Source organism: Salvelinus alpinus, chromosome 24, assembly GCF_045679555.1.
Source record: "Salvelinus alpinus chromosome 24, SLU_Salpinus.1, whole genome shotgun sequence".
In the NCBI taxonomy this organism is placed as follows: Eukaryota; Metazoa; Chordata; class Actinopteri; order Salmoniformes; family Salmonidae; genus Salvelinus; species Salvelinus alpinus.
In genome coordinates, this window is record NC_092109.1 from 37,217,841 (window position 1) to 37,238,714 (window position 20,874).

The 20,874-nt window shown below is 43.0% G+C and overlaps 1 protein-coding gene and 1 long non-coding RNA gene across 3 annotated transcripts in view; one reads left to right on the plus strand and one right to left on the minus strand.

Moving 5' to 3' along the window:
• LOC139552796 (globoside alpha-1,3-N-acetylgalactosaminyltransferase 1-like) overlaps positions 1–20,874 on the plus strand; it is a 39,376-nt gene that overhangs the window by 9,787 nt on the left and 8,715 nt on the right. Inside the window, exons 2-7 of the mRNA XM_071364840.1 lie at positions 175–229; positions 326–361; positions 6,518–6,589; positions 6,921–6,956; positions 11,860–11,994; positions 19,063–19,114. Of these exons, the coding sequence (XP_071220941.1) occupies positions 175–229; positions 326–361; positions 6,518–6,589; positions 6,921–6,956; positions 11,860–11,994; positions 19,063–19,114 (386 nt within the window). The remainder of the gene's footprint in view (positions 1–174; positions 230–325; positions 362–6,517; positions 6,590–6,920; positions 6,957–11,859; positions 11,995–19,062; positions 19,115–20,874) is intronic.
• On the minus strand, positions 2,605–4,643 carry LOC139552797 (uncharacterized). Of its 2 annotated transcripts, none has more exons than XR_011670534.1 (3): positions 4,161–4,643; positions 3,661–3,719; positions 2,605–3,546 (listed from the first exon to the last, which is right to left on the minus strand). It is a non-coding gene; the product is annotated as an uncharacterized lncRNA (long non-coding RNA). The 2 variants fall into 2 exon arrangements; XR_011670536.1 differs by having other exon boundaries at positions 4,082–4,639.

Below are 20,874 nucleotides of genomic sequence, written 5' to 3' on the forward strand. Positions count from 1 at the left end.
CACTATTATTCTACAATGTAGGAAATATTAAAAATAAGAAAAACTCTGGAATGAGTAGGTGTGTCCAAACTTTGACTGGTACTCTAGTTACAGTACTTCTTATTTAGCAGAAATTAATTTTCCTTTATCTCATATTGTTGGTTGTTAATGACAGTTTTTTTCCTTCTTCTCCAGAGCGTGAACACTGGCTACTTACTTTAGTAATGGCTGGGGGAATGGTTCTCTGCTGGTAATGACATTTGAGAAGCTGTAGCCTACATTTGAACTTTTTTTAAGTTTTTATTGTCATCACTATTGTTTCATTTTTTTATTCTCCTCATCAAAGGCTTGTCTTCTCACGCTGCGCATCTGTCTCTCTCAAGTAAGAAAACATGTATTACAATGCTGGGTGAAAGCTGTGCTGTAAGGTGTGGTTAAAGCTGGGTGAAAGCTGTGCTGTAAGGTGTGGTTAAAGCTGGGTGAAAGCTGTGCTGTAAGGTGTGGTTAAAGCTGGGTGAATGCTGTGCTGTAAGGTGTGGTTAAAGCTGGGTGAATGCTGTGCTGTAAGGTGTGGTTAAAGCTGGGTGAAAGCTGTGCTGTAAGGTGTGGTTAAAGCTGGGTGAAAGCTGTGCTGTAAGGTGTTGTTAAAGCTGGGTGAATGCTGTGCTGTAAGGTGTGGTTAAAGCTGGGTGAATGCTGTGCTGTAAGGTGTGGTTAAAGCTGGGTGAAAGCTGTACTGTAAAGTGTGGCTAAAGTTCTACCCATTTGTTGGATGCATTAGCTGTTTGTTTTAATTGTGTTTCAGATTATTTTGTGCCCAATAGAAATGAATGGTAAATAATGTGCTGTGTCATTTTGGAGTCACTTTTATGATAAATAAGAGTATAATTACTCATCACATTAATGTGGATGCTACCAGCAAATGTATCCATCAAATTTGTAGTCATAAGCTTGATGTAATCATTGCATGCTATGAATATGGGACCAAATACATAACGTTATACTGCTTAAATACACATAAGTGAATTTGTCCCAATATTTTTTTCTCCCCTAAAATGGGGGGGACTATGTACAAAAAGTCTTTAAAGGGGAATGGAAACACTATGATATAGAACGCCAGCTAACTGTAAGTGTACATCGCCATATTGGCATTGTTGCGTCACTGGCAGGAGAGAGCATTTTGGAACACCACAAAATGGCTGAGTTTACAGAGTAGCTCCAAGTCTGAGAATGAGTTTATTACAGAGAATGAAATAATTGTTAGTTAGGGAGCCAATAAACCCACTGAAGCCGTTCATGTTTGAGCCGACCGTTGCCCCAGGTCAAAGAGTTCGTTCTCGTAGCAGTCACAACACTGATATGCCGCCTGAAACACCTCAGCTAGAGGGTTGGCGTAGGCAAACACAAACTGGTGTGAGTGGGGATGCTGCCAAGTAATGGCTAGAGTATGAGTGTGTGTGTGGCTAGAGTGTGTGTGTGGCTAGAGTATGAGTGTGTGTGTGGCTAGAGTATGAGTGTGCGTGTGGCTAGAGTATGAGTGTGCGTGTGGCTAGAGTATGAGTGTGTGTGTGGCTAGAGTATGAGTGTGTGTGTTGTAGAGAGATGGTGGCGATACAGTACAAAATCCCAGTGGATGGTGGCTGTATTACATCTAGTCAGAGGCTCCTGTCAGTCTGTGGCGATTTATTTATTGTGTTACTAATCCTTATGAAGGACTTCCTGGCAGAAGAGGTTACACGACCAGTCAGCAGACGACATGCCAGTTAAATAATTGGTGAAAATGTTCTTGTTAAGGTAGGCAGGTAGCCTAGTGGTTAGAACGTTGGGCCAGTAACCGAAAGGTTGCCAGATCAAATCCCCGAGCTGACAAGGTAGAAATCTGTCGTTCTGCCCTTGAACAAGGCAGTTAACCCACTGTTCCAAGGCCGTCATTGTAAATAAGAATTTGTTCTTAACTGACTTGCCTAGTTAAAGAAAGGTTAAATAATACATTTTTAAAATGTAATAATATCAGTAGTGGGTAGGTGTTCAATATATATATATATATATATATATCCTATAAAGATGTTTATCGTCAGCGCTGTTTGGCACTTTGATAACAAATTTACCTTTAGACGACCAGAGTTCGATTCGCAGACAACATCATGATTAATGAAATCTCATTCTAACCAATAATGGGGGGTGCTCGTTATAAATACATTGTGATTTAGTTTCGGTATCAGACACATTTTTCTTATGATTTTGTTTGCAAAGCATACAGGCTGGCAGCTTATCGCTAGTTCACCCTATCGGTACAAGGGAGAATTGGACGAGGTGTACGGTGTCTCATCCCTGCGTGTGCCGTTTCTTCCATAAAGCGCGCATAGCCAGAAGCAAAGGCACTGATTAAAAGTAATTTAGTAAATCTAGCCTAAGACATAGACCTAATGCCTGGGTTGTATGTAAAAATAGTGTTAGTTAGCTTGTCCACTATTACAACAGGTTCAAGTGTAACCAGATAAACTTGCTTTGAAGTTAACAACTTTCAGTGCACACTAATCCCATGTCCCTGTCGCTAGAGTAGTGACTTCACCTAGCTTTGGCTGCCATCTATTGGAAAGGAATGGTACACACACGGGCAACTAGTTGGCAGAGTCAAAGTAGACTTTAATAATATGCCATTCAGCAGACACCTTTATCCAAGGCGAACTGGGTACATGGTAGTGGAAACAGATCACAATTTTGCAAACAGGATTACAATTTTGATATCATGGATGGTCAGTCCTTGCATCTATATCTCTGTCTATGAATTTGAGAGTAGTTACATTTCTCCAGTCCCACCCCTCAGCTATTTACCGAGAGGAGCAGGGAGACACTTTATTGTTTCTACTGCTGATTGCCACATTAAGAAGTTAAGATGCAGATAAATACACACCAAAATATGTTACAGATACGATAAACATTTCCATCATTCAGAATGTTAGTGAATACACAGCATCCAGCACAGCAAACAATCAATCAATCAAAAGCCCTTTTTACATCAAAATAATAACCACAGTGGATATAGAGGGTGCAACAGTTCAACACCTCAGAAGCAAATGTCAGTTGGCTTTTCATAGCTGAGCATTAATAGGTTGAGAGAGAGTCGGAAAAGCAGAACCGGGACATAGTAGCACATCCATTGAATTTATTTTTTTTTAATCAATGGGAAAAACATCTTCACTCCGATTCCCTTTATGGGTGGGTGTATCTTTGAATTCGCTGTTGAATGACCTGCTCCTTCTCCATTTTCGGGACACCAGCCCGCTCCCCCAAAGTGATCGATAGTATATCTCGTACTGTGATGATTGTGATTCTGAGCTCTCAGGTTCATACAGTGAGTTCTGGTCTTCACTGATCTCACTCTCCGTCAGCTCCATCTGTGGCGTATAGGGGCAGGCCTCGGTTGTATACTGATGGTTGTGAGCGCAATCTATCTGGGCTCTGAGCTCTTTAGTGATGATCCCAGTGGACCTCTTGTCCACCACAGGACAGGAACACTCTGGCACCTAGGGGTCAGTTTTGGCATGCTGCACTAACTGATCTTTCCTGTTGGTAGAAAACGATTAAGGCATCGATTAGGCTATAGTTATATTCAATAATCACTGCATATACTTGAAATAAGCAATAGCCTTAGAAATAACATGTATTTGCATGTATCACCTGCCTCCTGCACAGTCTCCTCCAGGATGAAAACATTTTCCGGGATGGAGATGTTCATCCTGAAAACAAACAAACGTTTTAAGACAACTGAACCCAAATCTATACGTTGGCATTAACAACCTACCTGTTGTATGCTTTGTCAACACACACACACAGCAAATACAGGGACATTTATTTCTCAGCAAACATTAGCTGTCAACTTCAGTCTAGCTGAATGAGGTGGAGTTAAAACATTACAAAACAAAATCTGTAAACAAACTGTATTACAGTACTTGACTGAGGTGGAAGCTAGCTACAGTAACTACTGTTACCTAATAACAGGGGTACACGGATAAATTGTGTTGCAATTTTAGTTGCAGTTAGCAACGTTATTTGCTGGGGGGTGTTACACAAAACACTTCAGATGCAATTAGCTAGTTACCTTCAACTAGAGTTGCAACAAAGTTGTCCAGTGTCTAACGCTAGCCTAGTCAACAACAGTCATGACTGGTTAGCGTTACCTCAGGTTCCATTGCATTGACTCGCATCGCCTCCTCCATTCAGTCACTTTTGCTTGACTCCAAAGTCAGCGACGTTGATGATGGTCGGTCAGTAACCCCTACACCATAACCCTCAATGGAGGCGCAAGCAGAGGGTTTCAATGTAGGCTAATGACTCGTTTCCAATCGGAAACTACCGGTTGCCCGATCGAAAGTGCCCTTCATCCGAAGTGTCCCTCAGCCAGGTGCTGTCTGCAGATCCTGCTAGCTCGAGCTGTCACATCTTTCCTCTTCAGGACATGGAGCCACTTCTTCAAAAGTTGTGGGTCCTTGGGCAGCCGATGGTAGTTTACAGAGGGATCTTTTTGGGAGCCAATTCATACAGCCTGGCTCTATACAGTTCATGTTTGAATTACTACTTGTTGTCCACACCTAACCTCACTCTCTTCGATTCACCCTCCGTGCGAAAACTCAATACCACAGACAATTTGCTGGTTCCTACCAGTGACGTCATTACTATGGCAATTTAAAATGGCGCTGCCCATAGCTCAAATAAACCTTGTTGACGATCAAAATACTAAATATAAAGACGTTTTTATGTTAAATGCACATATTTAGTATTAGTGGATTGAATATATCTCTTTGTTTTAGATTTACTCTCTAAAGTGTTTCCACTCCCCTTTATCCTCATAGTCATTGTTTGATTTCAAATCCAAAGTCTTGAAGTATAGAGCCAAATGAAGAAAACATGCTGCACTGTCCCAATAATTACAGAGGGCACTGTAAACCCAGTAGATAATACCAGGATTACTGACCTTCAGTCACTGTAAACCCAGTAGATAATACCAGGATTACTGACCTTCAGTCACTGTAAACCCAGTAGATAATACCAGGATTACTGACCTTCAGTCCCAATAATTACAGAGGGCACTGTAAACCCAGTAGATAATACCAGGATTACTGACCTTCACTGCCAATAATTACAGAGGGCACTGTAAACCCAGTAGATAATACCAGGATTACTGACCTTCAGTCCCAATAATTACAGAGGGCACTGTAAACCCAGTAGATAATACCAGGATTACTGACCTTCAGTGCCTTTGGAAAGTAGTCAGACCCCATGACTTTGTTCACATTTCGTTACGTTACAGCCTTATTCTAAAATTGATTAAACAAAAAAAATCCTCAGCTAGCTACACACAATACCCAATGAAGACAAAGCGAAAACAGGTTTTTAGAATTTTTTGCAAATGTATTAACTAATAAAAACATAAATACCTTATTTACATAAGTATTCAGACCCTTTGCTGTGAGACACGAAATTGAGCTCAGATGCATCCAGTTTCCATTGATCATCCTTGATGTTTATACAACTTGATTGGTGTCCACCTGTTCCAAAATTTGTCCGTAGAGGTCCAAGACCAGATTGTGTCAAGGCACAGATTTGGGAAGGGTACCAAAAAAATTCTGCAGCGTTGAAGGTCCCGAAGAACACAGTGGCCTCCATCATTTTTATATGGAAGAAGTTTGGAACCACCAAGACTCTTCCTAGAGCTGGCCACCTGGCCAAACTGAGCAATCGGGAAGAAAGGTCTTGGTCAGGGAGAAGACCAAGAACCTGATGGAAACTCTGACAGAGCTCTAGAGTTCCTCTGTGGAGATGGGAGAACCTTCCAGAAGGACAACCATCTCTACAGCACTCCACCAATCAGGCCTTTATGGAAGAGTGGCCAGGCAGAAGCCACTCCTCAGTAAAAGGCACATGACAGCCCGCTTGGAGTTTGCCCAAATGCACCTAAAGACTCTCAGACCATGAGAAATGAGAAACATGATACTCTGATCTGATGAAACCAAGATTGAACTCTTTGGCCTGAATGCCAAGCATCACGTCTGGAGGAAACCTGGCACCATCCCTACGGTGAAGCATGGTGGTGGCAGCATCATGCTGTGGGAGATGTTTTTCAGAACGATGGAAAGGGAGACTAGTCAGAATTGAGGCAAAGATGAACAGAGCAAAGTACAGAGAGATCCTTAATGGAAACCTGATCCAGAGCGCTCAGGACCTCAGACTGGGTTGAAGGTTCACCTTCCAACAGGACAACGACCCTAAGCACACAGCCAAGACAAAGCAGGAGTGGCTTTGAGACAAGTTTCAATGTCCTTGAATGGCCCAGCCAGAGCCCGGACTTGAACCCAATTGGACATCTCTTGAGAGATCTGAAAATAGCTGTGCAGCAATGCTCTCCATCCAACCTGACAGAGCTTGAGAGGATCTGCAGAGACGAATGGGAGAAATCCACAACCCTGGTGTTGCAAACGCCATGCTCTACTAACTGAACCACTCTCTCTCTCTTCTTTCTCTGCTGTCTATCTGTCAGTGAGGGTCCCAGTAAGAATTATGAAGTGTTAACATGGCGCCAGGTGCATCACCAGGCTGTGCTGAATCACAGGTGAGTGAGTACGTGTGGATCCTGACTGTACACACCTGTTGAACCTGCACCGTACTATACTCTTTATACTATTAATACATTTGTATTACTTAATCAACCAACCATAGTCTGGTCCCAGATCTGTTTGTGCCATCATGCCACTCCTTTTCATCCCAAACATGACAAGGAGTGGCATCATGTCAACTCCTTTCCATCATTGGCATAACAAGAATTGGCATGATGGCACAAACAGACTGGTACCCCAAGCAAGTCTTAGCCTTCAACATTTTTATTATTATCTCAGTGCCAGTCTGTTTCTGCAAAAAGTAAACGTGCTCCCCGTGTTTTTCAGATTACAGAGCAATCAAGCCAAGCTTATGGAACCAGTGTAAGTGGCAGCATATGCAGACGACAGCTTTACAATAGAGCTGTATTCTATTGTTTGAATTCTATATTATATTATAAACTGGGTGCTTCGAGCCCTGAATGTGCAAACGGACTATAACCAGAATAGAAAGAGGAGTGGGAGGCCCCGGTGCACAACTGAGCAAGAGAACAAGTACATTAGTGTCTAGTTTGAGAAACAGACGCCTCACAAGTCCTCAACTGGCAGCTTCATTAAATAGTACCCGCAAACACCAGTCTCAATGTCAACAGTGAAGAGGCGACTCCGGGATGCTGGCCTTCTAGGCAGAGTTGCAAAGAAAAAGCCATATCTCAGACTGGCCAATAAAAATAATAGATTGAGATGGGCAAAAGAACACAGACACTGGATAGAGGAACTTTGTTTCTCAAACTAGACACTCTAATGTACATGTCTTCTTGCTCAGATGTGCACCGGGGCCTCCCACTCCTCTCTCTATTCTGGTTAGAGCCAGTTTGCGCTGTTCTGTGAAGGGAGTAGTACACAGTGTTGTAAGAGATCTTCAGATTCTTGGCAATTTCTCGCATGGAATAGCCTTCATTTCTCAGAGCAAGAATAGACTGACGAGTTTCAGAATAAAGGCCTTTGTTTCTGGCCATTTTAAGCCTGTAATCGAACCCACAAATGCTGATGCTCCAGATACTCAACTAGTCTGAAGAAGGCCAGTTTTATTGCTTCTTTAATCAGAACAACAGTTTTCAGCTGTGCTAATGTAATTGCAAAAGGGTTTTCTAATGATCAATTAGCTTTTTAAAATTATAAACTTGGATTAGCTAACACAACATGCCATTGGAACACAGGAGTGATGGTTGCTAATAATGGGCCTCTGTACGCCTATGTAGATATTCCATTAAAAATCAGCCGTTTCCAGCTACAATAGTCATTTACAACATTAACAATGTCTACACTGTATTTCTGATCATTTTGATGTTATTTTAATGGACCAAAAAATTGCTTTTCTTTCAAAAACAATGACATTTCTAAGTGACCCCAAACTTTTGAACGGTAGTGTGTACATATTCTCATTCACCCCTTTAGATTTGTGTGTATTAGGTAGTTGTTGGGAATTGTTAAATTACTTGTTAGATATTACTGCACTGTCAGAACTAGAAGCACAAGCATTTTGCCACACTCGCATTAACATCTGCTAACCATGTATATGTGACCAATAAAATTTCATTTCATTTCATTGGAGAAAAAAAGTTGCTCATATCAATCAATATGGAATTTATGGCTGACTCAATGATGGGAAGTTGGCCAGGCCCTGAGGTAGCAAAGCAGTCCCAAACTATAATGCCACCACCTCCATGCTTTACGATTGGTATGAGTTTCTTCTGTTCAAAGGCAGTGTTTCATTTTCGTCAAACATGGCGTCTGGCATTGCGACCAAACAACTCCACCTTTGTCTCATCTGTCCAGAGCACATTGTTCCAGTAGTGTTGGTCTTTACCCAGGTGTTGTCTGGGAAACGTCAGTTGTGTCTTGATATTGTTTTTTGAAGAGCAGAGGCTTCTTCCTTCCTGACCTCCCACGTAGGTTTGTCAAGTCTCTTTCTGACTGTTGACTCATGCACTTCGACATTGATTGTGGCAAGAGATGTCTATAGATCCCTTGATGTTACCCTGGGGTTCTTAGAGACTTCTATGAGCATCTTTCGGCCAGCTCTAGGGCTGAATTTAGTAGGATGACCTGTCCTAGGTAGATTGCGTGTGGTCTGGAATTTTCTCAATTTATAGATGATCCGTCGGACAGTGGAATGATGTACTTCGAATTGCTTGGAATATGTAAAAAATAAATAAAATAAAACACTTTCCAGGGGTGTAGTTACTTTATCATATGACTATATACAGTGCATTCAGAAAGTATTCAGACACCTTCACTTTTTAAAAAACATTTTGTTATGTTACAACCTTATTTAAAAATTAATTAAATTGTTCAATCTACACAAATACCCCATAAAGACAAAGCAAGAAGAGGTTTTTAGAAATGTTTGCAAACTATTAAAAAAAAACTGAAATATAAGATTTACGTAAGTATTCAGACCCTTTACTCAGTACTTTATTGAAGCAACTTTGGCAATGATTACAGCCTCGAGTCTTCTTGGATATGATGCTACAAGCTTGGCACACCTGTTTTTGGGGAGTTTCTCACATTCTTCTCTGCATATCCTCTCAAGATCTGTCAGGTTGGATGTGGAGCGTCGCTGCACAGCTATTTTCAGGTCTCTCCAGAGATGTTTGATCGGGTTCAAGTCCGGGCTCTGGCTGGGTCACTCAAGGACATTCAGAGACTCACCCCGAAGCCACTCCTGCGTTGTCTTATCTATGGGGGCGGCAGGTAGCCTAGTGGTTAGAGTGTTGGGCCAGGAACCGAAAGGTTGCTAGATCGAATCCCAGAGCAGACAAGGTAAAAATCTGTCATTCTGCCCCTGAACAAGGCACTGTTCCTAGGCTGTCATTGTAAATGAGAATTTGTTCTTAACTGACTTGCCTAGTTAAATAAAGGTAATATAAAAATGTGCTTAGGGTTGTTGTCCTGTTGGAAGGTGAGCCCCAGTCTGAGGTCCTGAGTGCTCTGGAGCAGGTTTTCATTAAGGATCTCTGTACTTTAGCGTTCATCTTTCCCTCGATCCTGACTAGTCTCCCAGTCCCTGCTGCTGAAAACATCCCCACAGCATGATGCTGCCACCACCGGGCTTCACTGTAGGGACACTTGGCATTCAGGCCAAAGAGTTCCATCTTGGCTTCATCAGACCAGATAATCTGTTTCCTTTTGTCAAACTCCAAGCGGAGTTGTCATGTGCCTTTTACTGAGGAGTGGCTTCCGTCTGGCCACTCTACCACAAAGACCTGATTGGTGGAATTCTGCAGAGATAGTTGTCCTTCTGGAAGGTTCTCTCATCTCCACAGAGGAACTCTGGAGCTCTGTCAGAGTGACCATCGGGTTCTTGGTCACCTCCCTAACCAAGGCCCTTCTCCCCCGATTGCTCAGTTTGGCCTGGCGGCCAGCTCTAGGTGGTTCCAAACTTCTTCCATTTAAGAATGATGGAGGCCATTGTGTTCTTCGGAACCTTCAATGCTACAGACATTTTTTGGTGCCCTTCCCCAGATCTGTGCCTTTTACACAATCCTTTCTTGGAGCTCTACGGACAATTACTTCAATCTCATGGCTTGGTTTCATGCACTGTCAACTGTGGGACCTTATATAGACAGGTGTGTGCCTTTCCAAATCTTGTCCAATCAATTGAATTTACCACAGGTGGACTCCAATCAAGTTGTAGAAACATCTCAAGGATGATCAATGGAAACAGGATGCACCTGAGCTCAATTTCGAGTCTCATAGCCAAGGGTCTGAATAATTATGTAAATTACATATTTCTGTTTTATATATTTTTTTATACATTTGCATTTTTTTTTTTTTTTTTTTGCTTTGTCATTATGTGGTATTGTGTGTAGATTTTTCAGGAATAAATAATTTGTAGACTGCAAATTGACCGCAAGAAGCCCAAGCAGATATCATGTTTGACTAAAACACAATAATTTCAAACCTTGCTTACATTTGTATACAATCACGTGTCTCTCTATTATGCATGGGAATACCTGGAATCAGATTTCTTAAATTAAAATCACTTCGAGCTGATTTCCAGTTTTTTTTTAAACTGTATTTTATGTCCAACAATGAAAGTAAAAAATAATATATTTATTTATTTATTTTTGTCAGAAAACCTGCTGGCCAAATTCAGCCCGTGGGCCACGAGTTGGGGAACCCTGTTCTAAGGTGCAGGGTTTAGTAACTGGGTGGTAGCCGGCTAGTGACAGTGACTTTGTTCAGGGCAGGGTACTGGATGGATGCCGACTAGTGATGGCTATTTAACAGTCTGATGGCCTTGCCATAGAAGCTGTTTTTCAGTCTCTCGGTCCCAGCTTTGATGCATCTGTACTGACCTCGCCTTCTGGATGATAGCGGGGTGAACAGGCCGTGGCTCGGGAGGCTGAGGTCCTTGATAATGCGACATCCGTACCTGGTCAAGAATGTGTTATTGTCTGAAGCTGGGAAACTGGTCATTTGTTCTTGTCCAGACAATCTGAGCTGCTCAACCAGTCTCCACCTAAGCATCAAGCATGAGCTTTTTCTACCTCCGAAAGCTCCAAACAAACTTTAAATTTGCATTCAATAACCCACTAACAGTAATGGTAACTCTTGAACTGTTCAAGCGTTCCATCTATCTATACCTTTTCAACTATAACCATTTAAAATGTACATAAGTGAACATAGGTTTGAATAACAACCATGTGAATACAGTGGTAGCTATTCAACATGCTCCTGCTCCTTGGCCATTTTAAGCTACAAGACCAACTTTAAAACGTCCAGGCTATCCTAACCTTTAAATATTATAAACAATTAAAATTTTCATAAATTATCATGTCATTTCATGGATTCAATGCTAAACATAAGAACACAGTGGTAGACATTTTGAATGCTACTGCTGCCATTTCAGCTACAAACATTTTTAAAAACTATATAATTCTAACTATTTAAATGTGCATAAATTAGCATATAAACCCAACATCAATAATTGTCACTCTTAAACTGGGAAGCTAGACACCAAACCAACTTTCACATGTTCAGGCTATAATTTCTTATCAACCAACCAACCAACCAATCAATCAATCAATTAATGTTTTCATTTACCTACTTTTTCAACTATCATTTCTACTGCAGTCACTACCACTACTATAACTTATTGAAAAACCATAAATACTTTAAAACAAGGTAGTAAGCACACACAGTTCCTTCAGGAAATTTCATTTTCTAGTTATTATTACTGTTATTACTACCATTATTTATTATTATTATTACTATTCAGGAGGACTGACGTGCTGACTGTAACCCCATGGCTGGCTCCTATAGTCTGGGAGGGGACCTTCGACCCCCTGGTCATAGACGAGGCCTTCAGGTCCCACAACCTCACCATCGCTACCACTGTGTTTGCTGTAGGGAAGTAAGTCACAGATTCCATGTGTAGAAACCTGTTGCCAAGGCAATGTTTACATCACTTCCTATGTGTCTATGTATCACCTACAAGAAATGTCAAGACTGCTGCCACTAACACAAGCATGCACCTATCCACAAGTATTCACCATGCACCTATCCACATGCATTCACCATGCACCTCTCCACATGCATTCACTATGCACCTCTCCACATGCAATCACCATGCACCTCTCCACATGCATTCACCATGCACCTATCCACAAGTATTCACCATGCACCTATCCACATGCATTCACCATGCACCTCTCCACATGCATTCACCATGCACCTCTCCACAAGTATTCACCATGCACCTCTCCACAAGTATTCACCATGCACCTATCCACAAGTATTCACCATGCACCTATCCACATGCATTCACCATGCACCTATCCACAAGTATTCACCATGCACCTATCCACATGCATTCACCATGCACCTCTCCACATGCATTCACCATGCACCTATCCACAAGTATTCACCATGCACCTATCCACATGCATTCACCATGCACCTCTCCACATGCATTCACCATGCACCTCTCCACAAGTATTCACCATGCACCTATCCACAAGTATTCACCATGCACCTATCCACAAGTATTCACCATGAACCTATCCACAAGTATTCACCATGCACCTATCCACAAGTATTCACCATGCACCTCTCCACAAGTATTCACCATGCACCTATCCACAAGTATTCACCATGCACCTATCCACAAGTATTCACCATGCACCTATCCACATGTATTCACCATGCACCTATCCACAAGTATTCACCATGCACCTATCCACAAGTATTCACCTCGCACCTCTCCACATGTATTCACCATGCAGTTATCCACAAGTATTCACCATGCACCTCTCCACATAAATTCACCATGCACCTATCCACAAGTATTCACCATGCACCTCTCCACATAAATTCACCATGCACCTATCCACATGCATTCACCTCACACCTATCCACATGTATTCACCATGCACCTATCCACATGCATTCACCTCACACCTCTCCACATGTATTCACCATGCACCTCTCCACATAAATTCACCATGCACCTATCCACAAGTATTCACCATGCACCTCTCCACATGTATTCACCGTGCACCTCTCCACATGCATTCACCATGTACCTCTCCACATGCATTCACCATGCACCTATCCACATGTATTCACCATGTAACTATCCACATGCAGTCACCATGCACCTCTCCACATGCATTCACCATGTACCTCTCCACATGTATTCACCATGCACCTATCCACAAGTATTCACCATGCACCTATCCACATAAATTCACCATGCACCTATCCACATGCATTCACCTCACACCTATCCACATGTATTCACCATGCACCTATCCACATGCATTCACCTCACACCTCTCCACATGTATTCACCATGCACCTCTCCACATAAATTCACCATGCACCTATCCACAAGTATTCACCATGCACCTATCCACATGCATTCACCATGCACCTCTCCACATGTATTGACCTCGCACCTCTCCACATGTATTCACCGTGCACCTCTCCACATGCATTCACCATGCACCTCTCCACATGCATTCACCATGCACCTATCCACATGCCTTCACCTCACACCTCTCCACATGTATTCACCATGCACCTCTCCACATGTATTCACCATGCACCTATCCACATGCATTCACCTCACACCTCTCCACATGTATTCACCATGCACCTCTCCACATGTATTCACCATGCACCTCTCCACATGCATTCACCATGCACCTATCCACATGCATTCACCATGCACCTATCCACATGCATTCACCATGCACCTATCCACATGCATTCACCATGCACCTATCCACATGCATTCACCTCACACCTCTCCACATGTATTCACCATGCACCTCTCCACATGTATTCACCATGTAACTATCCACATGTATTCACCATGCACCTATCCACATGCATTCACCATGCACCTATCCACATGCATTCACCATGCACCTATCCACATGCATTCACCTCACACCTCTCCACATGTATTCACCATGCACCTATCCACATGTATTCACCATGTAACTATCCACATGTATTCACCATGCACCTATCCACATGTATTCACCATGCACCTATCCACATGCATTCACCATGCACCTCTCCACATGTATTCACCATGCACCTCTCCACATGTATGCACCATGCACCTCTCCACATGTATGCACCATGTAACTATCCACATGCATTCACCATGCACCTATCCACATGCATTCACCTCGCACCTCTCCACATGTATTCACCATGCACCTCTCCACATGTATTCACCATGCACCTCTCCACATGCATTCACCATGCACCTATCCACATGTATTCACCATGTACCTATCCACATGCATTCACCATGCACCTCTCCACATGCATTCACCATGCACCTATCCACATGCATTCACCTCACACCTCTCCACATGTATTCACCATGCACCTCTCCACATGTATTCACCATGTAACTATCCACATGTATTCACCATGCACCTATCCACATGCATTCACCATGCACCTATCCACATGCATTCACCTCACACCTCTCCACATGTATTCACCATGCACCTCTCCACATGTATTCACCATGTAACTATCCACATGTATTCACCATGTACCTCTCCACATGTATTCACCATGTAACTATCCACATGTATTCACCATGTACCTCTCCACATGTATTCACCATGTAACTATCCACATGTATTCACCATGCACCTATCCACATGCATTCACCATGCACCTCTCCACATGCATTCACCATGCACCTATCCACATGCATTCACCTCACACCTCTCCACATGTATTCACCATGCACCTATCCACATGCATTCACCTCACACCTCTCCACATGTATTCACCATGCACCTCTCCACATGTATTCACCATGTACCTCTCCACATGTATTCACCATGTACCTCTCCACATGTATTCACCATGTAACTATCCACATGTATTCACCATGTACCTCTCCACATGTATTCACCATGTAACTATCCACATGTATTCACCATGCACCTATCCACATGCATTCACCATGCACCTCTCCACATGTATTCACCATGCACCTCTCCACATGCATTCACCATGCACCTCTCCACATGTATTCACCATGCACCTATCCACATGCATTCACTATGCACCTCTCCACATGCATTCACCATGCACTTATCCACATGTATTCACCTCACACCTCTCCACATGCATTCACCATGCACCTATCCACATGTATTCACCATGCACCTATCCACATGCATTCACCTCACACCTCTCCACATGTATTCACCATGCACCTCTCCACATGTATTCACCATGCACCTCTCCACATGCATTCACCATGCACCTATCCACATGCATTCACCATGCACCTCTCCACATGTATGCACCATGTAACTATCCACATGTATTCACCATGTACCTCTCCACAAGTATTCACCATGTAAGGCGGTGACCCGTTCCTGTAGGTTCATGCTCTACAACATTCGCAGAGTACGACCCTGCCTCACACAGGAAGCGGCGCAGGTCCTAATCCAGGCACTTGTCATCTCCCGTCTGGATTACTGCAACTCGCTGTTGGCTGGGCTCCCTGCCTGTGCCATTAAACCCCTACAACTCATCCAGAACGCCGCAGCCCGTCTGGTGTTCAACCTTCCCAAGTTCTCTCACGTCACCCCGCTCCTCCGCTCTCTCCACTGGCTTCCAGTTGAAGCTCGCATCCGCTACAAGACCATGGTGCTTGCCTACGGAGCTGTGAGGGGAACGGCACCTCCGTACCTTCAGGCTCTGATCAGGCCCTACACCCAAACAAGGGCACTGCGTTCATCCACCTCTGGCCTGCTCGCCTCCCTACCTCTGAGGAAGTACAGCTCCCGCTCAGCCCAGTCAAAACTGTTCGCTGCTCTGGCACCCCAATGGTGGAACAAACTCCCCCACGACGCCAGGTCAGCGGAGTCAATCACCACCTTCCGGAAACACCTGAAACCCCACCTCTTTAAGGAATACCTAGGATAGGATAAAGTAATCCTTCTACCCCCCCCCCCCCTTAAAAGAGTTAGATGCACTATTGTAAAGTGGTTGTTCCACTGGATATCATAAGGTGAATGCACCAACTTGTAAGTCGCTCTGGATAAGAGCGTCTGCTAAATGACTTAAATGTAAATGTAAATGTAACTATCCACATGCCTTCACCTCACACCTCTCCACAAGTATTCACCATGCACCTCTCCACATATATTCACCATTCACCTATCCACATGCATTCACCTCACACCTCTCCACATGCCACACCTCTCCACATATATTCACCATGCACCTATCCACATGTATTCACCATGCACCTCTCCACATATATTCACCATGCACCTATCCACATGCATTCACCTCACACCTATCCACATGCCTTCACCTCACACCTCTCCACATATATTCACCATGCACCTATCCACATGCATTCACCTCACACCTATCCACATGCATTCACCTCACACCTCTCCACATGCATTCACCATGCACCTATCCACATGTATTCACCACGCACCTCTCCACATGCATTCACCACGCACCTATCCACATATATTCACCATGCACCTCTCCACATGTATTCACCATGCACCTCTCCACATGCATTCACCATGCACCTCTCCACATGCATTCACCATGCACCTATCCACATGCATTCACCATGCACCTATCCACATGTATTCACCATGCACCTCTCCACATGCATTCACCATGCACCTCTCCACATGCATTCACCATGCACCTCTCCACATGCATTCACCATGCACCTCTCCACATGCATTCACTATGCACCTCTCCACATGCATTCACCTCATGTGTTAATATCTTTGGTTGATGTTATCTACATCATAACCTCATTCATGGTGCCTGTCTGCATTATTCAAACCGTTCGCAAGTGGGGATTATGGTTGTGTGTCAACTGGCATCTTATTCCCTATGCAGTGCACTACTTTTGACCCGAGTCCCATATAGAGAATAGGTTCATGTTTGGGACACGCACTATAACTCTACACGGACTTCATATATTCCGAATAAGGCCATCTCATGTCACATGCATGCAGTCTGTCTCTAGCTGTGTCTTTTACATACACATTTCCCCCTGCAGGCACGCTTGCTTGTCCTACCTGAACATTTCACATGATTAATTATTTACAACCTGAATGTTTCACCTTCTTCTTTTCTCCATGTACATTTTTTTTTCTCCATCATTGAAGATGAAGTAACTTTAGTTCTGTCATTTCACATGTTGATGTACAGTACCAGTCAAAAGTATTAACGCACTTACTCATTCAAGAGTTTTTCTTTATTTGTACTATTTTCTACATTGTAGAATAATAGTGACGGCATCAAAACTATGAAATAACACATGTGGAATCATGTAGTAACAAAAAAAGTGTTAAACAAATCAAAATATATTTTAGATTCTTCAAAGTAGCCACCCTTTGCCTTGATGACCGCTTCATGAGGAATGCTTTTCCAACAGTCTTGAAGGAGTTCCCACATATGCTGAGCACTTGTTGGCTGTTTTTCTTTCACTCTGCGGTCCAACTCATCCCAAACCATCTCAATTGGATTGAGATCGGTTTATTGTGGAGGCCAGGTCATCTGATGCAGCACTCCATCAGTCTCCTTCTCGGCCAAATAGCCCTTACACAGCCTGGAAGTGTGTTGGGTCATTGTCCTGTTGAAAAACAAATGACAGTCCCACTAAGCGCAAACCAGATGGGATGGCGTATCTTTGCGGAATGCTGTGGTAGCCATGCTGGTTAAGTGTGCCTTAAATTCGAAATAAATCACTGACACTGTCACCGGCAAGCACCCCCACACCCTCACCCCTCCTCCTCCATGCTTCACGTTGGGAACCACACATGCGGAGATCATTCGTTCACCTACTCTGCGTCTCATGAAGACACGGCGGTTGGAACCAAAAACCTAAAGTTTGGACTCATCAGACCAAAGGGCAGATTTCCACTGGTCTAACGTCCATTGCTCGTGTTTCTTGGCCCAAGCAAGTCTCTTCTTATTATTGGTGTCCTTTAGTAGTGATTTCCTTGCAGCAATTTGACCATGAAGGCCTGATTAACACAGTCTCCTCTGAACAGTTGATGTTGAGATGTGTCTGTTTCTTGAACTCTGTGAAGCATTTATTTTGGCTGCAATTTCTGAGGTTGGTAACTCTAATGAACTTATCCTCTGCAGCAGAGATAACTCTGGGTCTTCCTTTCCTGTGGCGGTCCTCAAGAGAGCCAGTTTCATCATAGCGCTTGATGGTTTTAGTGACTGCACTTAAAGAAACTTTAAAAGTTCTTGAAATTTTCCAGATTGACTGACCTTCATGTCTAAGGATCCGTCCCTTTTTCAATTTTCACCGAAATTGACATATCCGATTCTAACTGCCTGTAGCTCAGGACCTGATGCAATGATATGCATTTTCTTGATACCATTTGACAGGAAACACTTTGAAGTTTGTGGAAATGTGAAATGAATGTAGGAGAATATAACACATTAGATCTGGTAAAAGATAATACAAAGAAAAAAACATGCGTTTTTTTCATCATCTTTGAAATGCAAGAGAAAGGCCATAATGTATTATTCCAGCCCAGGCGCAATTTAGATTTGGGCCATTAAATGGCAGCAGTGTATGTGCAAAGTTTTAAACTGATCAAATGAACCATTGCATTTCTGTTCACATTGTTGCATCAAGACTGCCCAAATGTGCATAATTGGTTTATTAATACCTTTCCAAGTTCATTACTGTGCACTTTCCTCAAACAATAGCATGGTATTCTTTCACTGTAATAGCTACTGTAAATTGGACAGTGCAGTTAGATTAACAATAATTTTTGGTTACTACATGATTCCATATGTGTTATTTTATAGTTTTGATGTCTTCACTGTTATTCTACAATGTAGAAAATCGTAAAGATAAAGAGTAGGTGTGTCCAAACCGTTGACTGGTTCTGTACATGTTTTTCATCTCTATTCTTCCTTACAGATACATTCGTTTTCTCCGTGACTTCTTAGAGTCAGCTGAGAAGCACTTCATGGTGAGAATCCAGAACTATCTATCAAATGGATTGACTGGTATTGTATAAAGAAGGTCCAGGGATAACAATAATATGTATATATGTGTGTGTGTGTGTGTGTGTGTGTTATATATATATATATATATATATATATATATATATATACAGTGGGGAGAACAAGTATTTGATACACTGCCGATTTTGCAGGTTTTCCTACTTACAAAGCATGTAGAGGTCTGTAATTTTTATCATAGGTACACTTCAACTGTGAGAGACGGAATCTAAAACAAAAATCCAGAAAATCACATTGTATGATTTTTAAGTAATTAATTTGCATTTTATTGCATGACATAAGTATTTGATCACCTACCAACCAGTAAGAATTCCGGCTCTCACAGACCTGTTAGTTTTTCTTTAAGAAGCCCTCCTGTTCTCCACTCATTACCTGTATTAACTGCACCTGTTTGAACTCGTTACCTGTATAAAAGACACCTGTCCACACACTCAATCAAACAGACTCCAACCTCTCCACAATGGCCAAGACCAGAGAGCTGTGTAAGGACATCAGGGATAAATTGTAGACCTGTACAAGGCTGGGATGGGCTACAGGACAATAGCCAAGCAGCTTGGTGAGAAGGCAACAACTGTTGGCACAATTATTAGAAAATGGAAGAAGTTCAAGATGACGGTCAATCACCCTCGGTCTGGGGCTCCATGCAAGATCTCACCTCGTGGGGCATCAATGATCATGAGGAATGTGAGGGATCAGCCCAGAACTACACGGAAGGACCTGGTCAATGACCTGAAGAGAGCTGGGACCACAGTCTCAAAGAAAACCATTAGTAACACACTACGCCGTCATGGATTAAAATCCTGCAGCGCACGCAAGGTCCCCCTGCTCAAGCCAGCGCATGTCCAGGCCCGTCTGAAGTTTGCCAATGACCATCTGGATGATCCAGAGGAGGAATGGGAGAAGGTCATGTGGTCTGATGAGACAAAAATAGAGCTTTTTGCTCTAAACTCCACTCGCCGTGTTTGGAGGAATAGAAGGATGAGTACAACCCCAAGAACACCATCCCAACCGTGAAGCATGGAGGTGGAAACATCATTCTTTGGGGATGCTTTTCTGCAAAGGGGACAGGACGACTGCACCGTATTGAGGGGAGGATGGATGCGGCCATGTATCGCGAGATCTTGACCAACAACCTCCTTCCCTCAGTAAGAGCATTGAAGATGGGTCGTGGCTGGGTCTTCCAGCATGACAACGACCCGAAACACACAGCCAGGGCAACTAAGGAGTGGCTCCGTAAGAAGCATCTCAAGGTCCTGGAGTGGCCTAGCCAGTCTCCAGACCTGAACCCAATAGAAAATCTTTGGAGGGAGCCGAAAGTCCGTATTGCCCAGCGACAGCCCCGAAACCTGAAGGATCTGGAGAAGGTCTGTATGGAGGAGTGGGCCAAAATCCCTGCTGCAGTGTGTGCAAACCTGGTCAAGAACTACAGGAAATGTATGATCTCTGTAATTGCAAACTAAGGTTTCTGTACCAAATATTCAGTTCTGCTTTTCTGATGTATCAAATACTTATGTCATGCAATAAAATGCAAATTAATTACTTAAAAATCATACAATGTGATTTTCTGGATTTTTGTTTTAGATTCCTTCTCTCACAGTTGAAGTGTACCTATGATAAAAAATTACAGACCTCTACATGCTTTGTAAGTAGGAAAACCTGCAAAATTGTCAGTGTATCAAATACTTGTTCTCCCCACTGTATATTTATT